The sequence below is a fragment of the Dothidotthia symphoricarpi genome, assembly GCF_010015815.1.
Source record: "Dothidotthia symphoricarpi CBS 119687 unplaced genomic scaffold P153scaffold_15, whole genome shotgun sequence".
NCBI lineage: Eukaryota > Fungi > Ascomycota > Dothideomycetes > Pleosporales > Dothidotthiaceae > Dothidotthia > Dothidotthia symphoricarpi.
The window spans coordinates 171,959-188,906 of NW_022985022.1; the positions used below are offsets into that span (position 1 = coordinate 171,959).

The 16,948-nt window shown below is 49.7% G+C and overlaps 10 protein-coding genes across 10 annotated transcripts; 5 read left to right on the top strand and 5 right to left on the bottom strand.

Annotated features, from left to right (window-relative positions):
- The first annotated feature begins 751 nt into the window (after positions 1-751).
- P153DRAFT_368440 (dual specificity protein phosphatase 12) lies at positions 752-2,629 on the top strand. Its single transcript, XM_033668515.1, has 3 exons — positions 752-1,160; positions 1,424-1,756; positions 1,842-2,629. The coding sequence occupies exons 1-3, from the start codon at positions 940-942 to the stop codon at positions 2,230-2,232; spliced, it is 945 nt and encodes a 314-aa protein (XP_033521486.1). The 5' UTR covers positions 752-939; the 3' UTR covers positions 2,233-2,629.
- Positions 2,607-3,984, bottom strand: P153DRAFT_58607 (uncharacterized protein). Its single transcript, XM_033673292.1, has one exon. It carries the CDS (start codon positions 3,573-3,575, stop codon positions 2,835-2,837), a length of 741 nt encoding a protein of 246 aa, XP_033521487.1. The 5' UTR covers positions 3,576-3,984; the 3' UTR covers positions 2,607-2,834.
- On the bottom strand, positions 3,604-4,871 carry P153DRAFT_368441 (DUF1742-domain-containing protein). Its single transcript, XM_033668516.1, has 4 exons — positions 4,713-4,871; positions 4,402-4,662; positions 4,282-4,352; positions 3,604-4,215 (listed from the first exon to the last, which is right to left on the bottom strand). Exons 1-4 carry the CDS (start codon positions 4,815-4,817, stop codon positions 4,101-4,103), a joined length of 552 nt encoding a protein of 183 aa, XP_033521488.1. The 5' UTR covers positions 4,818-4,871; the 3' UTR covers positions 3,604-4,100.
- A 136-nt stretch (positions 4,872-5,007) lies between these two features.
- On the top strand, positions 5,008-6,518 carry P153DRAFT_58721 (deoxyribonuclease tatD). Its single transcript, XM_033673293.1, has 7 exons — positions 5,008-5,136; positions 5,185-5,283; positions 5,332-5,509; positions 5,563-5,982; positions 6,035-6,105; positions 6,155-6,345; positions 6,394-6,518. Exons 2-7 carry the CDS (start codon positions 5,278-5,280, stop codon positions 6,443-6,445), a joined length of 918 nt encoding a protein of 305 aa, XP_033521489.1. The 5' UTR covers positions 5,008-5,136; positions 5,185-5,277; the 3' UTR covers positions 6,446-6,518.
- Positions 6,426-7,472, bottom strand: P153DRAFT_368442 (NADH-quinone oxidoreductase). Its single transcript, XM_033668517.1, has 3 exons — positions 7,391-7,472; positions 7,134-7,335; positions 6,426-7,041 (listed from the first exon to the last, which is right to left on the bottom strand). The coding sequence occupies exons 1-3, from the start codon at positions 7,401-7,403 to the stop codon at positions 6,591-6,593; spliced, it is 666 nt and encodes a 221-aa protein (XP_033521490.1). The 5' UTR covers positions 7,404-7,472; the 3' UTR covers positions 6,426-6,590.
- A 135-nt stretch (positions 7,473-7,607) lies between these two features.
- On the top strand, positions 7,608-8,615 carry P153DRAFT_344414 (Sedlin). The gene is made up of 3 exons (XM_033666048.1): positions 7,608-7,785; positions 7,848-8,138; positions 8,185-8,615. The coding sequence occupies exons 1-3, from the start codon at positions 7,735-7,737 to the stop codon at positions 8,371-8,373; spliced, it is 531 nt and encodes a 176-aa protein (XP_033521491.1). The 5' UTR covers positions 7,608-7,734; the 3' UTR covers positions 8,374-8,615.
- A 151-nt stretch (positions 8,616-8,766) lies between these two features.
- On the top strand, positions 8,767-11,038 carry P153DRAFT_398473 (mitochondrial ATPase; the record flags this gene model as incomplete). Its single annotated transcript, XM_033671643.1, has 2 exons — positions 8,767-8,882; positions 8,949-11,038. The coding sequence occupies exons 1-2, from the start codon at positions 8,777-8,779 to the stop codon at positions 11,036-11,038; spliced, it is 2,196 nt and encodes a 731-aa protein (XP_033521492.1). The 5' UTR covers positions 8,767-8,776.
- A 115-nt stretch (positions 11,039-11,153) lies between these two features.
- Positions 11,154-13,008, bottom strand: P153DRAFT_424425 (uncharacterized protein; the record flags this gene model as incomplete). The annotated part of the gene is made up of 4 exons (XM_033672486.1): positions 12,590-13,008; positions 12,138-12,536; positions 11,881-12,019; positions 11,154-11,824 (listed from the first exon to the last, which is right to left on the bottom strand). The coding sequence occupies exons 1-4, from the start codon at positions 12,815-12,817 to the stop codon at positions 11,154-11,156; spliced, it is 1,437 nt and encodes a 478-aa protein (XP_033521493.1). The 5' UTR covers positions 12,818-13,008.
- A 267-nt stretch (positions 13,009-13,275) lies between these two features.
- Positions 13,276-13,749, top strand: P153DRAFT_398475 (uncharacterized protein; the record flags this gene model as incomplete). The annotated part of the gene is made up of 1 exon (XM_033671644.1): positions 13,276-13,749. The coding sequence occupies one exon, from the start codon at positions 13,276-13,278 to the stop codon at positions 13,597-13,599; it is 324 nt and encodes a 107-aa protein (XP_033521494.1). The 3' UTR covers positions 13,600-13,749.
- A 690-nt stretch (positions 13,750-14,439) lies between these two features.
- P153DRAFT_296100 (Asparaginase/glutaminase) lies at positions 14,440-15,878 on the bottom strand (the record flags this gene model as incomplete). Its single annotated transcript, XM_033664069.1, has 6 exons — positions 14,440-14,602; positions 14,658-14,807; positions 14,860-14,908; positions 14,961-15,336; positions 15,393-15,690; positions 15,745-15,878. The coding sequence occupies 6 exons, from the start codon at positions 15,876-15,878 to the stop codon at positions 14,440-14,442; spliced, it is 1,170 nt and encodes a 389-aa protein (XP_033521495.1).
- Positions 15,879-16,948: the final 1,070 nt, after the last annotated feature.

The window sequence follows — 16,948 nt, forward strand, 5'->3', positions numbered from 1 at the left end:
CCGCACCCCTGGCCGCGAGTCTCACGACAGCTAACTGCGATCGAATCTGGTGCACAGCAGATCGCACAAACACTGCAGCATGGCATATTCGAGTGCCCATACTTGAGCACATGCAGACGATACATTGAGATCGAGTTGACCCTCTGGGCAGGCCTACTGGTCCATCCCTACTTTTGAGGTACATCGTCAACCACTATTGACTGCATCCTTGCGACATAAGACTGTTCATGCACAGTTGGCGCCCGTGGTATTTGCTCAAGACCACAACTGGAACTGCACTGCCTTGAACACACTCGGGGTGGCTGTGTTCAGTCAGCTGCTGGTGTCGGCTCGATCGACGTTAGTTGAGTCGGATTGGATAGCAAGCGAGACGTCCGCCTGACAGTGAAGCGACAGGAGACATTCGTACCGCAGCCGTAGGTCGTCCCCTTGACAAAATAATTCCATTTGTGTTATGTGGAGAGTTTAGGGCTGGTGGCGCGACACTCGGCGAAGCCGCAAGCGCGTCGATCTGGGTCATGGTTGTGTCCGGAGCGTCAGATTTGCTTTTGATTTCTGTCCTATGACCTCACAAATTTAAGGTCCCCCTATTCATTCGCGCTTCGAGCAGTTCTCACCTATGCCGTTTGACCGCACGGTACACCGTTTTAGGCACGTGGACCCTGGCGAAAATCAGAGCCTCCCCGCCACCATGTGAACCACGCACCACATCCAACCAACTCGTCCCTATTTACACCACCGATTTTGAACCTTTTGCAAATCACCAACACCCTTGCAAACCTACCCCATCACCATGGCTCTCATCGACAGGGTGCCTGGGGATCTAAACCTGTACATTGGTGGGTAGGTAACACCTGTGTTTGTGGCGAGTTGCCTATCCCACCCCACAGTACTTAATTCAAGGCCGGTGATGTACGAGGCTAACATGCCCAATCTAGCATGTTCACGCTTCGACGGCATGAAGCACTCAAGCAAGCCAACATCACGCATGTTCTGTCTGTTCTGCGCATGCCATTGGACCAAGAACTCTTCAAGCCATTCAAGCACATGGTTGTAGAAGTTGACGATGTCGAGGACGAGAATTTACTTGAACATTTCCCTGCCACAAATGCCTTCATTCAGGAAGGGCTCGGCAGTGGTGGAGGAGTGCTGGTTCATTGGTAGGTTGACTTTTCAATTCAGCTGAAGCTGCACCTCTCTTCGGTCATCGCCGAACATCGCCTCCGTTGACATCCTCACATCTTCAAACCTTCAAAGAAGTAGAGTGAGCGGCTTGGCCACCAAATTTGCAACACTGTGCATATTCTTTTGTCCACGCCACCTTTCTCATTCCTTGTCATCACACACCGCTCGTTTGCCACTGCGTTTCTCCTGCAATCACTTGTAGCCAATCGTCGTACTATGTTTGCCAACCACACTGCAGTGCCATGGGTAAATCACGATCAGCAACCGCTGTCATCGCCTACCTGATGCAAAAGCACAACATCGACGCCTCGGAAGCATTATCACAATTACGGCAAGCGCGACCTCTCTGCGAACCGAATGAAGGTTTCTGGAAACAGCTCGAGCTATACGGCGAGATGCAGAAGCCTGATAACGTAGAAGAAACTCCAGCGTATCAACGATGGGTCTATCAGCGAGAAATCGAGCTGAGTCGTGCGTGTGGCCAAGCCCCCGAAGCAGACAAGATTCGCTTCGAAGACGAACATGTCACTGACACCAACTCCGGTTTCGAGTTGCGGTGTCGCAAATGCAGGTGTGTGGAGTCGTGTGACAGGAGTTTAACGTCACTTTATAATGCATTGTCTTTTTGGTCCTGATCAGCGCTTACATACTTGCAGACGGCCACTCGCAACATCACAGTACTTGCTTTCGCATAAAACAACACCTGTGTTGGATGACCAGAGCATGGCTCCGCCTCCAGCTGGCCCAACTCGAGATTGCGCTCACTACTTCCTGGACCCTCTATCATGGATGCGTCCCGAACTTGAGCAGGGCAAACTCGAAGGACGTCTCGAGTGCCCGAAGTGCCAAATGAACGTTGGCAAGTATGCTTGGCAAGGCATGCAATGCAGCTGTGGAGACTGGGTTGTGCCGGGCATTAGCCTCTCTAAAGGAAGAATTGATGAAGCGAGAAAAGCTACGGCCGGATCTGGTATCCGTCGTCCACCAGGTGCATCAATCCCGCCACCACAGGCTCAAAACCAGGGCTCTCCAAAGCAGAATTTGTGAGGTTCGAGCTGGATCACTGCCGAGTCAGAGAAGCACATTGTGTTTCGTTGAACGGGCCTTCCGGAAGATCGAAGAAGGACACGGACGCGCTCTTCATGGTTATGGGTACTCAGTCTCGTTAGTAAGATGATACCCTCCACTATATTATCAGCCATTGGCCGAGGTAGCAATTAGCATTGAGGTTGTCTAGAGACATACCGGACGCACCTGCATCCTCCTAGAACCTGATTCTTGTTTGAAAACGCCATCTGACAGGACATGAACAGACTGGTTCAGCGCACACCAACTAGATATGCATACCAGATATGGGTTCAGAAAAGTCTTCAAATCCACCTGGTCATACGTCCTCTCTTACTGTGTATCAGCACCAACCCCCCATAACTATGCCGCAATTGACTATGCAATACCTTGTTTGTTCCACAATGAAAGGAGCCGTCCAAACAACCCTCAATAACACACACTACATGAACCCTTCTAAAATAAACAGTTCTTGCGACACCTAGCGAGGTTGCCTCTCGCGATGTCCCCCGTCGGCTACAAGTAAACGCTAGTGCTGATGTCAGACGACATCCTTCCTCCCAAGACGGGTGGCTTGACGACATTTACATGCCCCCATGGAAGAACGTGCGCGTTCGGTAGTCTGGGGACCCGTGCAGTTCGTGCAGATGTAATTTCCTGGGTCCTTGTGATGAACACTGGTATGCCGCTCTGAATGTGTGGAAGTGGTGTAGATCATGGAAGAGAAACCACACATTATGTGATGACGATACGGACGGCGGATAGAACAGCAGTTTCTGACTGATTGTGATGGGCGGTTTCGTGTCAGGTTTTGCGTACCAGATGGTCTGGGATGTGGGGTCTTCTCCTCCCGGTCTTTCTCCTCGCGTTGTTGGTGTTGTTTCATGACTTGGCTTGGCTTGATTTGGTTTGTGGCAGCACCAGCCCACTGTCAGCATCTTGAGCTGAATATAAGACCCACTCCTGCTGCGGTGGAAGACGCCTCTGCCGTGGGGTCCTGGCCATTGGGCTGAGAGGGAAGATGTGGGGTAACGGTGGAATGGGAACGGGGCGTAGCTGCGAGTAAGCGCAGTAAGTCGTATCGATCCACGCTTTGATATGTTCTCTCGGTTACCTGGCAGGGCATGGATTATCTTTTTCGTCCTCTTACAGGTGTCGATACTGCAGTAGCATTCTTTGTTGACGCACATGAGTCGTTCTCGATGTACTGTTGACTTTTTGTAGGTCATGCAACATGTAGCTGCCTCGTCATTGCAAGGACCACGTCTTTCTGGCAGCTCTGATCGAGAGTTACTCTTTCTCAGATTAAGTATGTCGTGACCCATTTTCTAAGAGTGAATATAGATTTAACACCGCTAAACTATTCCTCGTGGCATTGCTAGCAATATTGATGATGTGCCGAGATACTCAAGTACGGTTGATCCAAAACGAACCAACGCTCCGCTGTGCATCACAACGGACACAAAGAAGGGTTTGAAACAGTGCATTTGCAAATGAACTTAGTACCGAACCTATCCATGCCCTGCCCATGCTGATATCCTTCTGAAAACTCCATGCATCAGTGTAACACGCCCTCCAAAGTATACCAGTGGATAAGCAAACGTCGTGCAAGGTCATCTAGCTGTGCCCAAATGACAATCAACTAATCCCCATGATATGCGATGTACCACCTGACGCCCCTTCAGTAAGCCTGACCGGGGACTACCTGCTAATTGCTGACCGCATCATCTGCGCACGAATTTGTGGCTGCAGACATCCGCTATGAAAAAAAGCACGTCGTTCCAGGGTTGGCGAGTTTGCAATATACCTTTCATCCACTGGCTGGCAACGATGCCGAGATGAAGAGGTTGTTATGGGTTTCCGCTAGGGACGGATGGGAAGTTTGCAGGGTTGTTCAGTCTTTCGCGGTTCCGTTTTGCGATTTCAGCGTTGCGCATCTTGTCTAGGCGCATTTGGTAGAAGTTTCTGATTGTTGGGTTAGCATGTGGCTCCGCTTCTCACGCGTTGCAATGGCTTTCGGAAGTCACGTACTTGGTGAGGTGATATATGCGAGGACTAAGGTCAGTTTGAGACTGTTCCTTAGACTTTGAGAGCTCCTTGATCTAGTCTGGTTGTCAGTACTTCGTCTTAAAACGAATATTTTATGTGTACCTTGTCTTCCTTTGCCTTCTCATCTTCCTTGTCTTCATCGGCTTCCTTCCCCTTGTCTTTATCCTTATTCTTCTCCTTCTCTCTCTCCTTCCGTTTCTCGCGCTTCAGCTTTTGTTTCTCATCGTACTCTTTCTTGACCTTCTCAATCTCACGGTCTAGCTCTTCTTTCTTCTTCTGTGCAGCAACTGCCGCGGCCTCATCTGCATCCGCTTGACAAAAACCACGGTCCGTCAGGTGCCCAGGACATATATAGAAGAAATCCTATACCCAGCTCAATATATGTTTGTGATTACATCATGTTTCGTCTATACCTTGTTATTCGGGACGATCAAGACACTTGTCGATGGTTTGTAGCAGATCCAGCAAGGTTTTGAAGCGTTATCCGCTACGCGTCGTAGATGCCAAGTATTCTCCATTGTACGCTTCCTTAAGCAAGAAGATAGAATTCTATGACCAAGAGTCGGTTGATGTTGAAGGGAGATGGTCGTTGATATGGGACTAAAGCGCATCACAAAAGCAAGCTCCAAACTAGTCTTGAAGTAGCTTAGAGAGGTTTGGCTTCTAAGACAGCGGAGATCAGACATCCAATGCTCATCCACAATCTATCACGTCACATGTTCCTATTTCCAGTGCAAGCCTTTAGCACCTTCAAATCGGTTGCTTCACCACAGCGACTCATATCCTCATACACTTGTGGTAGTAGGTGTCTCAAGAATCCAGGCAAGAATTTTTGGAGTACGTCAGTCCCTGGTTCAGAAGATGAGATAGTAACTAATGAATAAGGACGTACTTTGCTTGCACCAAATACAGTGCATAGTTTCTCCATCATGGCAACAGAATCCGCAGATCCCAGCTCGAGTAAACTAAGATACATCGATGTCGGTCCGCATCGCCATCTTCGACACCACAACTTGACCTGACACAGCGTAGATCGGCATCAACTTCACCGACCCCATCTTCCGAGGAGAATACCACGGAACCCAGCGCCATGAGAGCGATTTCGAGGACGTCATCCAACGTGGTTTAGATGCTGGCTGCAAGAAGTTCATGGTAACGGGCTCAGATCTCGAGGAGTCCAAGCATGCAATTGAAATCGCAAAAGCGCATCGTACGCCCCCTCACCTCTGCACCAGATCGCCATTTTGACTAAATTCCGTACAGCTGGCCAATGCTACGCCACAGTCGGTGTCCATCCCTGCTCAGCAAAACACTTTGACTCGCATCCCGGCGGTCCTACTGCTCTTCTCTCCGCCCTCAAATCCCTAGCCACTGAAGCTAAAGCCTCTGGACATGCTGTAGCGTTCGGAGAATTTGGACTCGACTATGATCGTCTCTTTCTGACGCCCAAGGATCAGCAGCTCAAGTACTTCGAAGCTCAACTTGAAATAGCTGTGGAGGTGCAACTCCCGCTTTTCCTGCACTCGCGCGCTGCGAGCGAGGACTTCGAGCGCCTGCTAAAGGAGAAGTTGGAGCAGTTACCGAAGAGGGGCCTTGTGCATAGCTTTACAGGGAGTATGGAGGAAATGCAGCGATTGGTTGAGATGGGGTTTGATGTTGGAGTCAATGGATGTAGTATGAAGAGTAAGTGGGCATGAAGTTTGCAGTAGAATATCGCGGCTGATATGGAGTGTAGCGGACGAGAACATTGAGGTTGTCGAACAGATACCTTTGGAACGCCTGCAAATCGAGACGGACGGGCCTTGGGTAGGTATCGTATCTATTCTTGATTATACATAGACTGACGCTACAACAGTGTGAGATGCGTCCCAGCCATGCATCGGCCAAGTTCCTGAAAGATGCGCCGCCTCTTCCCAAGGCGGTCAAGAAGGAGAAGTTTGTGAAAGGGTCAATGGTCAAAGGCCGTAACGAGCCTGCCACAATACCTCATGTCGCGTATGCCATTGCGAAGATAAAGGACATCACTGTTGAGGAAGTGTGCGATGCGTAAGTCCTCCCTGCTAGTGACAGGGATCATGATACTAATCGACAAAGGGCTTGGAACAACTCAGTGAAGATGTTTGGTCTTGGAGAGACGCTAGAGTGAGGATGCATTGTCGAACATGCTCATAAGGATATATAGGATAGACTGGGCAATGCACATAGAAGATTGATTTGTACAGCGAGAACATAGTCCTCAAAAGCTTGCATGCGTAATGACCGCCTAATTGATTCGCCAAAAGAAACCTCCCCTACTTCCTGTACCACATCCGTGTGATCTTGGTATGCCTCATCTTCTTCTGCAGCTGGAAAATACCGTACATGAGCGCCTCTGCCGTCGGCGGGCACCCGGGAACATAAATATCTACCGGCACAATCCTGTCGCATCCTCTTGTGACCGAGTAGCTGTAGTGGTAGTACCCTCCTCCGTTCGCGCAGCTACCCATGGAGATGACCCATCGCGGTTCGGGCATTTGGTCGTACACCTGTCGCAGCGCGGGTGCCATCTTGTTCGTAAGAGTTCCCGCCACGATCATGACGTCTGACTGTCGAGGCGAAGCACGGAAAATGATACCGAGGCGATCCTGATCGTATCGCGGGGTGGACAAGTGCATCATCTCGACGGCGCAGCAGGCAAGACCGAAGGTCATGGGCCAGAGGGAGCTCTGACGCGCCCAGTTGGCTACTTGATCGAGAGTTGTCCTGTTGCCGCGCATTAGCTCATGCTGCGCCCAGACTGTTTGCTCCTCGCTCCCAAGCACTCTGCTCCTAAACTCGACGGGGATGTCACATACAGTGCATATTGCATAGCGCCCTTCTTTCCTTCCTGGCTCGGCAATGGCACTTCCCGTCGCGCCTGCTTCATCGGGGGCGGCGTGCCGGCGTTACCAGGGATAATGGCTGGCGATGCCATGGTCGTCGCGTTGTTCGACGAGCTCGAGGAAATATAGGCGACGCTACCAGCGCGGAATGGCAGCAGCGCGGTCATCGGTTTGGCTGTGCACATGTTAGTGTCTGCGCAAATAGAACATTTTCGGCGGTGGTAACACACCTCGCAGGGCCATTGAGGCCGCAGACCTTGTTGTCGACAGCATATTGGCGACAGAGACAAGGGAGAGCGTCCGGGGTAGAGTGGAGAGGTCAGAGGGCGTAGTGGCGTCGCAGAGCAATGTGCACTCGTCAGTGAGGTTGATGGGCGGCGGGCGGCCTTGGCATCGATTATCTTGCCGATTCGGGATTCGTCTGATAGGTTGGAGCAACATCGCTCTGTTGCCGTCACTCACAAACAACCCACTAGATACCATTAACAGGTCCTTTGATATCTCGCCGCTTTCCTAAAACAGTGTATTAGACTGATACATATCGGAGCCATCATACACGCACGATTTCACTACGATGACGGGCAGAGTGCCATCGATAGCATGCATAGGGGTTATTGGGAAACACGTGAGCATTCTGCCCTCACTATCATATCGAAGTCTAGAAACATGAAAATTGACTCTCTAAAGAATAATCCACTACACATCTCACTCTTTCCACCGGAAGAGCGAGCGCCTCTGGAGTTCCAATTCCTGCTTTCATCATGCCTGGACATCTTTGAAGCCCGTCTACCCCACAAGACAGCAGACCAGGACTTTGGACTTCTTCAGGCCGTCGATGAGAGATTAGCCATGTATGGCTGGCTGACCAACACTGGCGTGAAGATCATCATTGTGGTCGACATGGAAGGGCGACCAGCGAACATTCTAGATAGCAAATCCGCGACTGCTGTTGGACTGCGGGATGCGGACATGAAGCCAGTAAGTCTATCTTGACGCTCTGCGATGATGTTTCTGAACAGTTCAGGCATTCAGGGCACTGCAGACAGCATACATCATGCTCCTGCGAAATCCTTTCTACAGCCCGGACGAGCACTCACCAGTTACCGCAAAAGCTGAGCAGAAGATCGGCTCGACGCAAATCACGAGCCGAAAGTTCATTCAAGAAGTGAAAAGAATTGGAGATGCATGGCAGCCCGGCGTTACCAATCTATGAGCAAGACCAGAGCTTTTACTTTCAGCATGATACCACGTTGCATTTGCTGGCGTTTGGGCTCGGGCATTGTGTTCATCCAGCAGTTTTGCAATCGAAACATAGGTGCTCAAATCGATCTAGCAGTCCCTGAACAGAACTGTGATGTGCCGTCGAAGGTTCGTTGACTAACTATTCCGTCTGGAAGCCTTTCTACGTTTCTTCATCAGCTTAATCATTAAACTAAGTCTTTCAACTTAGTCGTGGCTCTTCTTTCATAACTTTGCTAGTAATTCTTTCTGACGATGCTCACTCCCGATCTTCGAGGCACCGATGCCGAATCGAGTCTAGTTCATCTCCAGGATGATCACCTCGGTCTTCCATATTCCAAGCAACATCACACACTCTCTCCTTCCTACTGAACTCAATGCCTCCCAATGGATCCGGTCTTACTATCACAAATCCACTCGTTCTCTACCGAAGCCTCGTAGCAACTCAAAAAATTCGTCCTGACCCAGCCCAGCACCGCCTTGGTACGCCATGACGTCTACCATTCCAGATATGCCAAGATACATAGCTCAAACTGACTTCACATGCAGCTCTCCATTTGCAAAATCTATATGACAGATTGATCGACTATGAACCGACTGTAGCGTATGGAAAGCGTCTCCAGCAACTCACACGTGCTGTCGATGCAGGTCAAAATGCTGCTTCCTCGAACTCAGATCCGCTTGCAGGCGGAATTGGGAGGAGAGGGATCTGGACATCCCTTCTTGCCCAGAAAGAGAAAAGGGATTCGATGGCCTTAACGCGCACCCTGACCAGCCATGAGGAAGCCATGCAACTGCAAAGTCCCAAGGGCCTGATGCTTCATGGCGAAGTGGGTACAGGAAAGTCCATGCTCATCGATTTATTTCAAGACTGCCTACCGAACCGGAAGAAGCGCCGTTGGCATTTCAATACGTTCATGCTGGATACGATCTCACGTCTCGAGCAGCTGCGCATGTCTCGGTCTTTAACTGGAACTGGCGGACTGCAGGATGAATACTCGTTACTTGTTGTGGCCCGCGATCTCATTGAGAAATCACCGATCCTTTTTCTCGATGAGTTTCAATTGCCAGATCGTGTAGCTGCGAAGATCTTATCAAACCTTATGACGTCTTTCTTCCAGCTTGGTGGCGTCCTTATCGCAACAAGTAATCGCATGCCAGAGGAACTTGCCAAAGCAGCGGGTATGGATTTTGCAAGGCCGGTGAGCAAGTTGAGTAGGTTAGGATGGAGGCTTGGAATGAGTGGATCGGTTGGGAGGGACGACGGGCCGGGTCAGCTGGGCGAGTTTGCCGCCTTCTTGCAGATTCTACGAGCAAGATGTGAGGTCTGGGAGATGGAAGGGAAAAAGGATTACCGAAAACTGGAAATTGAAGAAGGAGGCTTAAGGACCGAAAAACTGCGGAGGACGGCCGGTGGAGATACTAATATTCTATCAACTGTTGTAGCGGATGGTGCGGCGGTTGGTACGGAGCAGACTGAGCCCGCAGATACTGCTCAAGAAGTCACACTGCCAAAGAACTACATCATCCAGCCTTCCACCGCAGAAGATCTCACCTCCTTCGCGGAATCCTTCAACACCCTCGTCGAGCACGCAACTTCTCACTCCTACCCCATTCCATGGACTCCCGCAACCCTCACCGTCTACGGTCGCCTCGTTCCTATTCCCGCTCAACACAATGGCGTCGCTTTTTTTACCTTCCAGGAACTCTGCGTTGCAATGTTCGGACCCGCCGACTACATCACGCTCGCCTCAACATATCACACGTTCATCATCACAGACATTCCTATAATGGGCCTCCTGCAAAAAAGCGAAGCACGCCGCTTGATCACGCTCCTCGACGCTATGTACGAAGCTCGCTGCCGTCTACTAATAACCGCCGCAGCGGGTCCAGACGACATCTTCTTCCCCGAAAAACCTGCTACATCTATATCCACTTCACCCGATGAACTAGCGAACGATGCAGTCCATTCGGAAACCTACTCGGAAATTCACCAAGATCTCACGTCGCCCTTCCGGCCCAATATCTCCTCCTACGCAAACGGAGGTGCCGCGCTTGCAATGGACGCCCTGGAAGACGACCCGCCGAATCGATACCGCAAGCCTGGCACCTCGTTTACAGACGAGCGGCGTCATGCGGCGCCTGACTTCTCGAATGTCGGGGGCCTGACAGGAGAAGACGAGCAGTTCGCAGTGAAGAGGGCGCAGAGTCGGATTTGGGAGATGTGCTCGGGGCGTTGGTGGGGGCGTGACGTGGAAGAGAAAGATATGGCGTGGTGGAGACCTCTGCCGCAGGATCTGCGACATTGGGAACGCGCACAATTGCTCTCCTCTCCTGTTGTCGCCGCACCAGAAAACGCGCCTGAGTCGTCGGATGTCAGGATCTTGCAGGATAGTGAGCAGCTGCGGAAGAAACAACAGGAAGTGTTCCCCGACAAACAAGAGGCTATGTTTCCGCATGGCGCGAGTCCGTTCAGAACGGATCCCGATGCGCCGCCAAAAATTAGCTGGACGCATGTTTGGGGTACGGTGCAGTGGGGAAAGGGGGCTGGTGCGTGGGGGAAGGGGGTTGATGGGTTGGAGCAGAGGAAGAGGGAGAAAGATGGGCAAAACGAGAGTGGTGAGAAGAAGGACAAGTGATTTTCAGTGCTTGGAAATGACAGATGTATCTCATAGAGCAGATGAGTTGAACATTTTTCTATTGCTATAGGGCTGTACAGTCAATATATTCTTCGATATTACTTGTAGTGCCTATTCACCAGATTTTTGCCATCTCCAGTGTCATGCTTTTCAAGTTCCAAAAGGCCACATCTTCCGCCAAACCTCTCTCCTGCTCAGTAGTGGCAAATTCCTCAATGACCTGATCCTTCATCTGCGCTAGCGCATCTAGGGCCTCTTCATATTGGTCTGGCCTCACAATTCCCTGCTCAGGAAACAGTTCACCGATGCTCTCTTTAAGTGAACGCATTGCGTCCATACCACGGCCTGCGCCCTCAACGTCAGTCTGAAAATCTTCTCGCTCTTTCGCCGAGAAAGTAAATGGGTAAATTGAGCCTTTAGCTTCAGGAAGACTGTCCCATGTAGCCTCCAACTCAGCCACTTGCGAGAGGTAGGTCGCTTCACCATCAATGAGAAGGTTACGTGCTAGGAGTAGAAGCAAATAGCTCGTCGTCTGCTGAAACTCAAGCGCAGCGTAAAGTTGGGGGTTTTGATGGTGAGTCAGAGTGTTATAGAGAGCGCAAAGTGATTGCTGTAAATACAAAGTCTCTGCATGTTGCTTTGTGTTTGCCTCAAGCTTTTCTATATTCTTTGGTAGCTGTGGTCTCTCTAATCCGTGGACAGGCGGGCCATCGTGATCGATAATTTGGGGCTGGCGAGCTTGGAAGTAGAGTGGGGATATTTCTGTAGATTGCCAATCTATAAGGCCTACGATTTTGGTAGGTTCAGAAGGATCGACGAAATGTTGGCAACATGTAGGTCACCATGCCATAGATGTGCTGACGAGATGGCTTGATCTGTCGGGAACAGAAATTTGATCAACTTGAGATAGCAGTGCAAAGCCCTGAGCTTCTTTTCTTTCGTGGGGATATATGTACCAGGGCCGCAAAGGGTTATTGGAGACTTGGGCAGTTAAGAAACTTGATTGACGCAGGCTATCTCTCGATGCCCTATTGCAGTGTGATACTCCTCTAAGGAGCGCCCTTGGATTTGTTGATTAGAAAAGACCCTTTTAAATGACAGAAATCTTACATGGTCCTCTGTCGAAGTTGATAGTTGCTCTTCCATTGTCAATCGACTCACGCCCTATAGATGGCCCGACTTGATACCTCTTATCTGTAATACCTTTGCCGTATGCATCGAAGTACAGCGGCTCAGTTCCTGTTGGTTCGTCCAGATCTTCCGTAAAGTACAGACTGCCATATTGATGGAAAGAGATGGAGGTCCATGCTTTTTGCATAAGAGCAATAGATTTGACAACCTTGAGCCTGTCTTTGATATCCATGCTTGGCCAGACGCGTTCCAGCTCGATTCCGGAAACCTTCTCCATGATGATGTATTCTGCACCAATGGTGTTCTCCTGGGCCTTTGAACTCCAGGCCAAAACTCTAGGAACAGGAGTTTTGAGAACGTTCTTCACCTATGATGCGTCAGTTGAAGTGCTCATATACACTGACTTTTAAAGAAACACACAAAATCCATTGTCGCAACTTCGCTTGCAGTGGTAAAATGAGGCAGGCCCGCATTGGGATTTGGAACCTTAGCTACAACTTGAGATCCATTCTCCATGGTGAGAAGCATAGCCTTGTTGTACATGCCGTCAGGGTACTTCTCAATGTTGACGCATGATTTTGCTCCGACAGCTTCGGCGGCACAGCGAGCTAGCTCGTTGACATTGAATTGAACTTTGCGTTGGGACATCTCGAATTTCTCATTGCAAACGAAGCGGCCTCGAGTGTAGTTGAAAAGGTCATCACTATGATTCAGATCTGAGTGACTGGGTAACGTCCTTGGGACCGGTTGAGGAGAGTGCGCGTCTCGGCTTGTGATGGTTCGCTTGCTGAATACATTCCAGCAGCGGGCGTATCTGAATGAGACTGCATTCGTGAACATGATCTACTACTGGAATTCAGGGTTCTCGCCCGACTCAATCACAAATGGCCAGTGGGGCGCATGTCGGGAGAGACCTGATGCGATATAGTAAAAGTAACCGGCTACTCCTGCAGCGCGTTGATTGGGCAACACAATCGTATTTACTTTTAGGCAACAACATTCTGTATAAGTAAGAAGCCCCCACATAATCTCAGACTTTTGTTCCAAAACACATAAAATCCAACTTGTTTCCTACTCCAAAACACGTTAAAAATTACACAACTACAATGTCTTCTCCCGTGTATACCGGTCCATCGGTCCCCGATATGATTGCAAGCCATTCTCTCGCAGAAAATATCATCAAATACCATAATCATCCAGAAAGCGACTGCATTCTGGATGAGGACGAACTTGCGTTGTTGCGCCGATTCGTCGAACATCCTGAAAATAGAGACAGCATTCTGAAAGACGAAGGCGTTGCAACTGGAATAGGCGAAGGGTCCCATGGGAGTCTGGTGCAACACATCGTTTCCAAGCATGGCAATGGAAATGTGCTTACTGAGAGTGAAATCGAGATGTTGAGAGTATGGTTTGCGAAGCGCGAGCTCTGAAAGGGAAGGGAAGTCATGACCCACGTCGACAAAGGTCGAGACTGAGGCCAATTTACATCAAATGGCTAGATTTCGGCCCAAGAAAGCAAGATGTTTATAGTGTGAGCTGAGGGTCAATAGATAATCGGCACATGCAAGCGATGTTTACAGCTAGCTATTAATGACCATTCATTCATTCAATATGTTACCCTAGTATCCAAGCGATTGCCACACCAATACTTGTATATTTGCATCTCTAACTCGTTGTCAACAATGATATCTAGTCAGCGAAGGATGTCACACCCTCTTTGACATCAGCTAACAGTTCATCTTCTTTGCTGGTATTTGTCTGAGTGGCTGACTCACAAGTTGTTTCTGTTTCAGTACGACATCACTTGCAAGACCTGGCCCCGATTCATGGAAGGTATCAGAAGAACCAACAGATCCGGATGCCGTCTCAGTGACTAGTGGCTCTCCTGGCAGAATGAGTCTCTGAAAACGACTGGTTCGAGAGATTCTGAGATCTGAAAGACAATGGGCTAAACGATTTCAGACGCCCTGGATACGATCCGTTAAATGGCTTAAACGCATGATGCTGGCCCATTGCCCTTCACTACTCTGCGTTGGGTCCATCCATTACTACAATATGCATATCATGCTACAAGACTAAGATTAATATAGACTCTGCAAGATTGCCTTTTACATGACTCTGCAATCAAGATAATACAGTCTCAGAGCGTACAGACATGATTGCAGAGTCATAGCACAAGCTACACATTCCACATCACGTTCCTTGATAATAATCCTTGTTTGGCAGAAGGATATATCCAATTCGTTATTCATTTCTCATTGATCTCTCCTCTATAGAGTAGTAGCGTTGTAAAAGGCCGTAGCGTCGTTATACACTGCCTTACGGATATCACCCTCAAACAGCTTTCGGATGCCAGCCACGTCATAGCCCGAGGCCATGGCAAGCTGGAGCTGAATCCGAGACTGTTCACCGTGTAGGAAGCCCGAGCTGATGCTGCAAAGATTGTCAGTTCTGGGGTCGTACTCCAAATACCAAAATCTCGACTCACATGTTGCTGGTCTGAGGTCCAGGAACCACCGCGCCGAAGAAGGGTCGGAGCGACGCGACGGTGACCACGCCCTGCTCGAAGAGCTCGTTGGCGGCCTGTGTAGCGGCGGTGCTGAGACCGCCAGGGCCAACGCCCATGATGACAATTCCCCTACATCTATCAGCACTTGCGCAAGAAAGGCATCGAAGAAGATGCAACTTACTTAGCACCGTCCGCAACGGCAGCGCGCAGCAGACCGGCGTCGAAGCCCTCTGTAAAAATGTAAGCTCAGCACCACAGACTCTAGGGTCGGGTTTCACTCACGATGACCGTAAAGAACGACCACTTTGGGAAGGGGGTACTGGAGCTTGAAGGGGTCGAAGAAATGGCGGGCCTTTGGCAGAGAGGCTCCGTAGAAAAAGTATGGCTGTCCAGCCAGAAATTGAGCAATGTAACCCTGATCCATGGCCAAGAAAGTGGTGACGGTGTTACCGTTAGTCTTGGTTCCATAGAAAACGGATACCAGGTGGTCGTTGAACGCAATCATGGCGCCACGATCACGCGCCTCAGGGTGAATGGCAGTCCTGACAGCGTCGTAGAAGTTGAAAGGTCCGTCCGCGGATAGGGCGGAGTTTGGTCGCATGGAACCAGTCGCAACGAATGGCTTCGAGCAATTCAGGGTCAGATCAACGCCGAAAGCCTAGATGGAGTTAGGATAATATTTCAAGCAGAGCATATAACAAGGGGCAGACGTACAGTCTCAGCCAGAGTGTTGGTGCCATGGATCATAACAGCGCCCACAATATCAGAGTCGTCCGAACATAATCGCTTAGTAGCGTCCATCGAGATGTTCAAAAATCTGTCCGAATTCGCATTGGCGCTGCCGCCGCCGCCAATATTGCGAACTGCCAGCTGGGCAATGTCGAGAACTTCGCTAACACTGGAGATGAGGGTCTCTGGAGTCAGGCTGCCAGAGCCACCACCGTAGTTTATATTATCCAAGCGGCCATGAGTTGATCCTGATAAGATGGTCCCATCGCCGGTATTGTACAACCTTGAGAACAGATATTAGAAAAGACTCATGCGAATTTTCAATTGTTCTACTTACATCACCTTCGGTAGTGTGGCGTCCTTGTAGATCCATGTCAATCCGGTATTGGGGTCCTCTCGTTTTTGAATTTGTAGCGGCGATGCAACGACCGTCGTGACGACAAGCGCCGTTGTGAGAATCGAACTGAGCATCGTAAGGAGGTTGATCTTGGTTTGCTGCTCGCTATGTAGGAGCCTCAGTAGCACAATGTAGAACAGTACTATTAACACGTCCTTCTGATGCCTTTGGGCCTTTTATATATGTGAGCCATTCTCGGTACTCGGCTTGACATGCCATGAATCGTGCTCTATCCGTGAAGCCTTCGGTTATCAGAAATCCTAACAGGTTTCTACTAAACTCACGATTAACTGCCTGCCAGTTATGTAACAGGAACAGGATGCTTATCTGCATCTATTCGTATCAAAAGCCTCTTCGTGGAGCAAAAGCCTCAGCTATGAATAAACGTCGCACTGTGTTGCCTACCGATGTCACGTCAGGAGTCTAGGCGCCGGCGCAATGTCACGTCTGTATAGTTCTGCATCCCACGCCCATGCAATTAAACGAGATCTTAGAAAGTGAGAAAACAGTATAGTACATGCTTTTGTTATCAAAGAGTGTCATGGGTGGTAGCTAAAGAACACACAGCTCGCCTATTAACGTTGTATTCGGGTCTGTTCAATTAGTCTAGCTGAGGATCAACAGAACGCAAAACGGTCAAGAACCGTACCATGATTGGGTTCCGGAGCACGTCAAGGACGGAACGAGGCTACAATCTAGAGTACCGACGTAGTACCGACTAGTAGGCGGAAATAGAGCAACTATCTCCGACGTAAATCAATACATAAGTCATGCTACAAAGGCTAAACTGGTTAAGCGAGTAAAGTTCCCAACGACTAATATCTTGGGTCTCTAAAGATGCCGTTATTTGTGGGTACTGATAAGTGTTTGGCCTGTCAAAGTGTCCTCGAACATCAGCTATGGCTATCCTTACAATACTATCGCCCGACAATCGGGTTCGGTTTTACGTACATGGAGATTTTACCCGATCGCCGACACATCTAGCCACAGCCTCCGCTTCAAGGTGGGATGCACGTTGTGGCCGTAGCATGTTCCATCCGACGTTCCTGCTAGTAAAACACTATGTGTATCTATCACACTACATTCGGGTCACATATAAGACTCACAAATAGTTGCTTTCCAGCCCTGCCAAACTGGCCGCAAG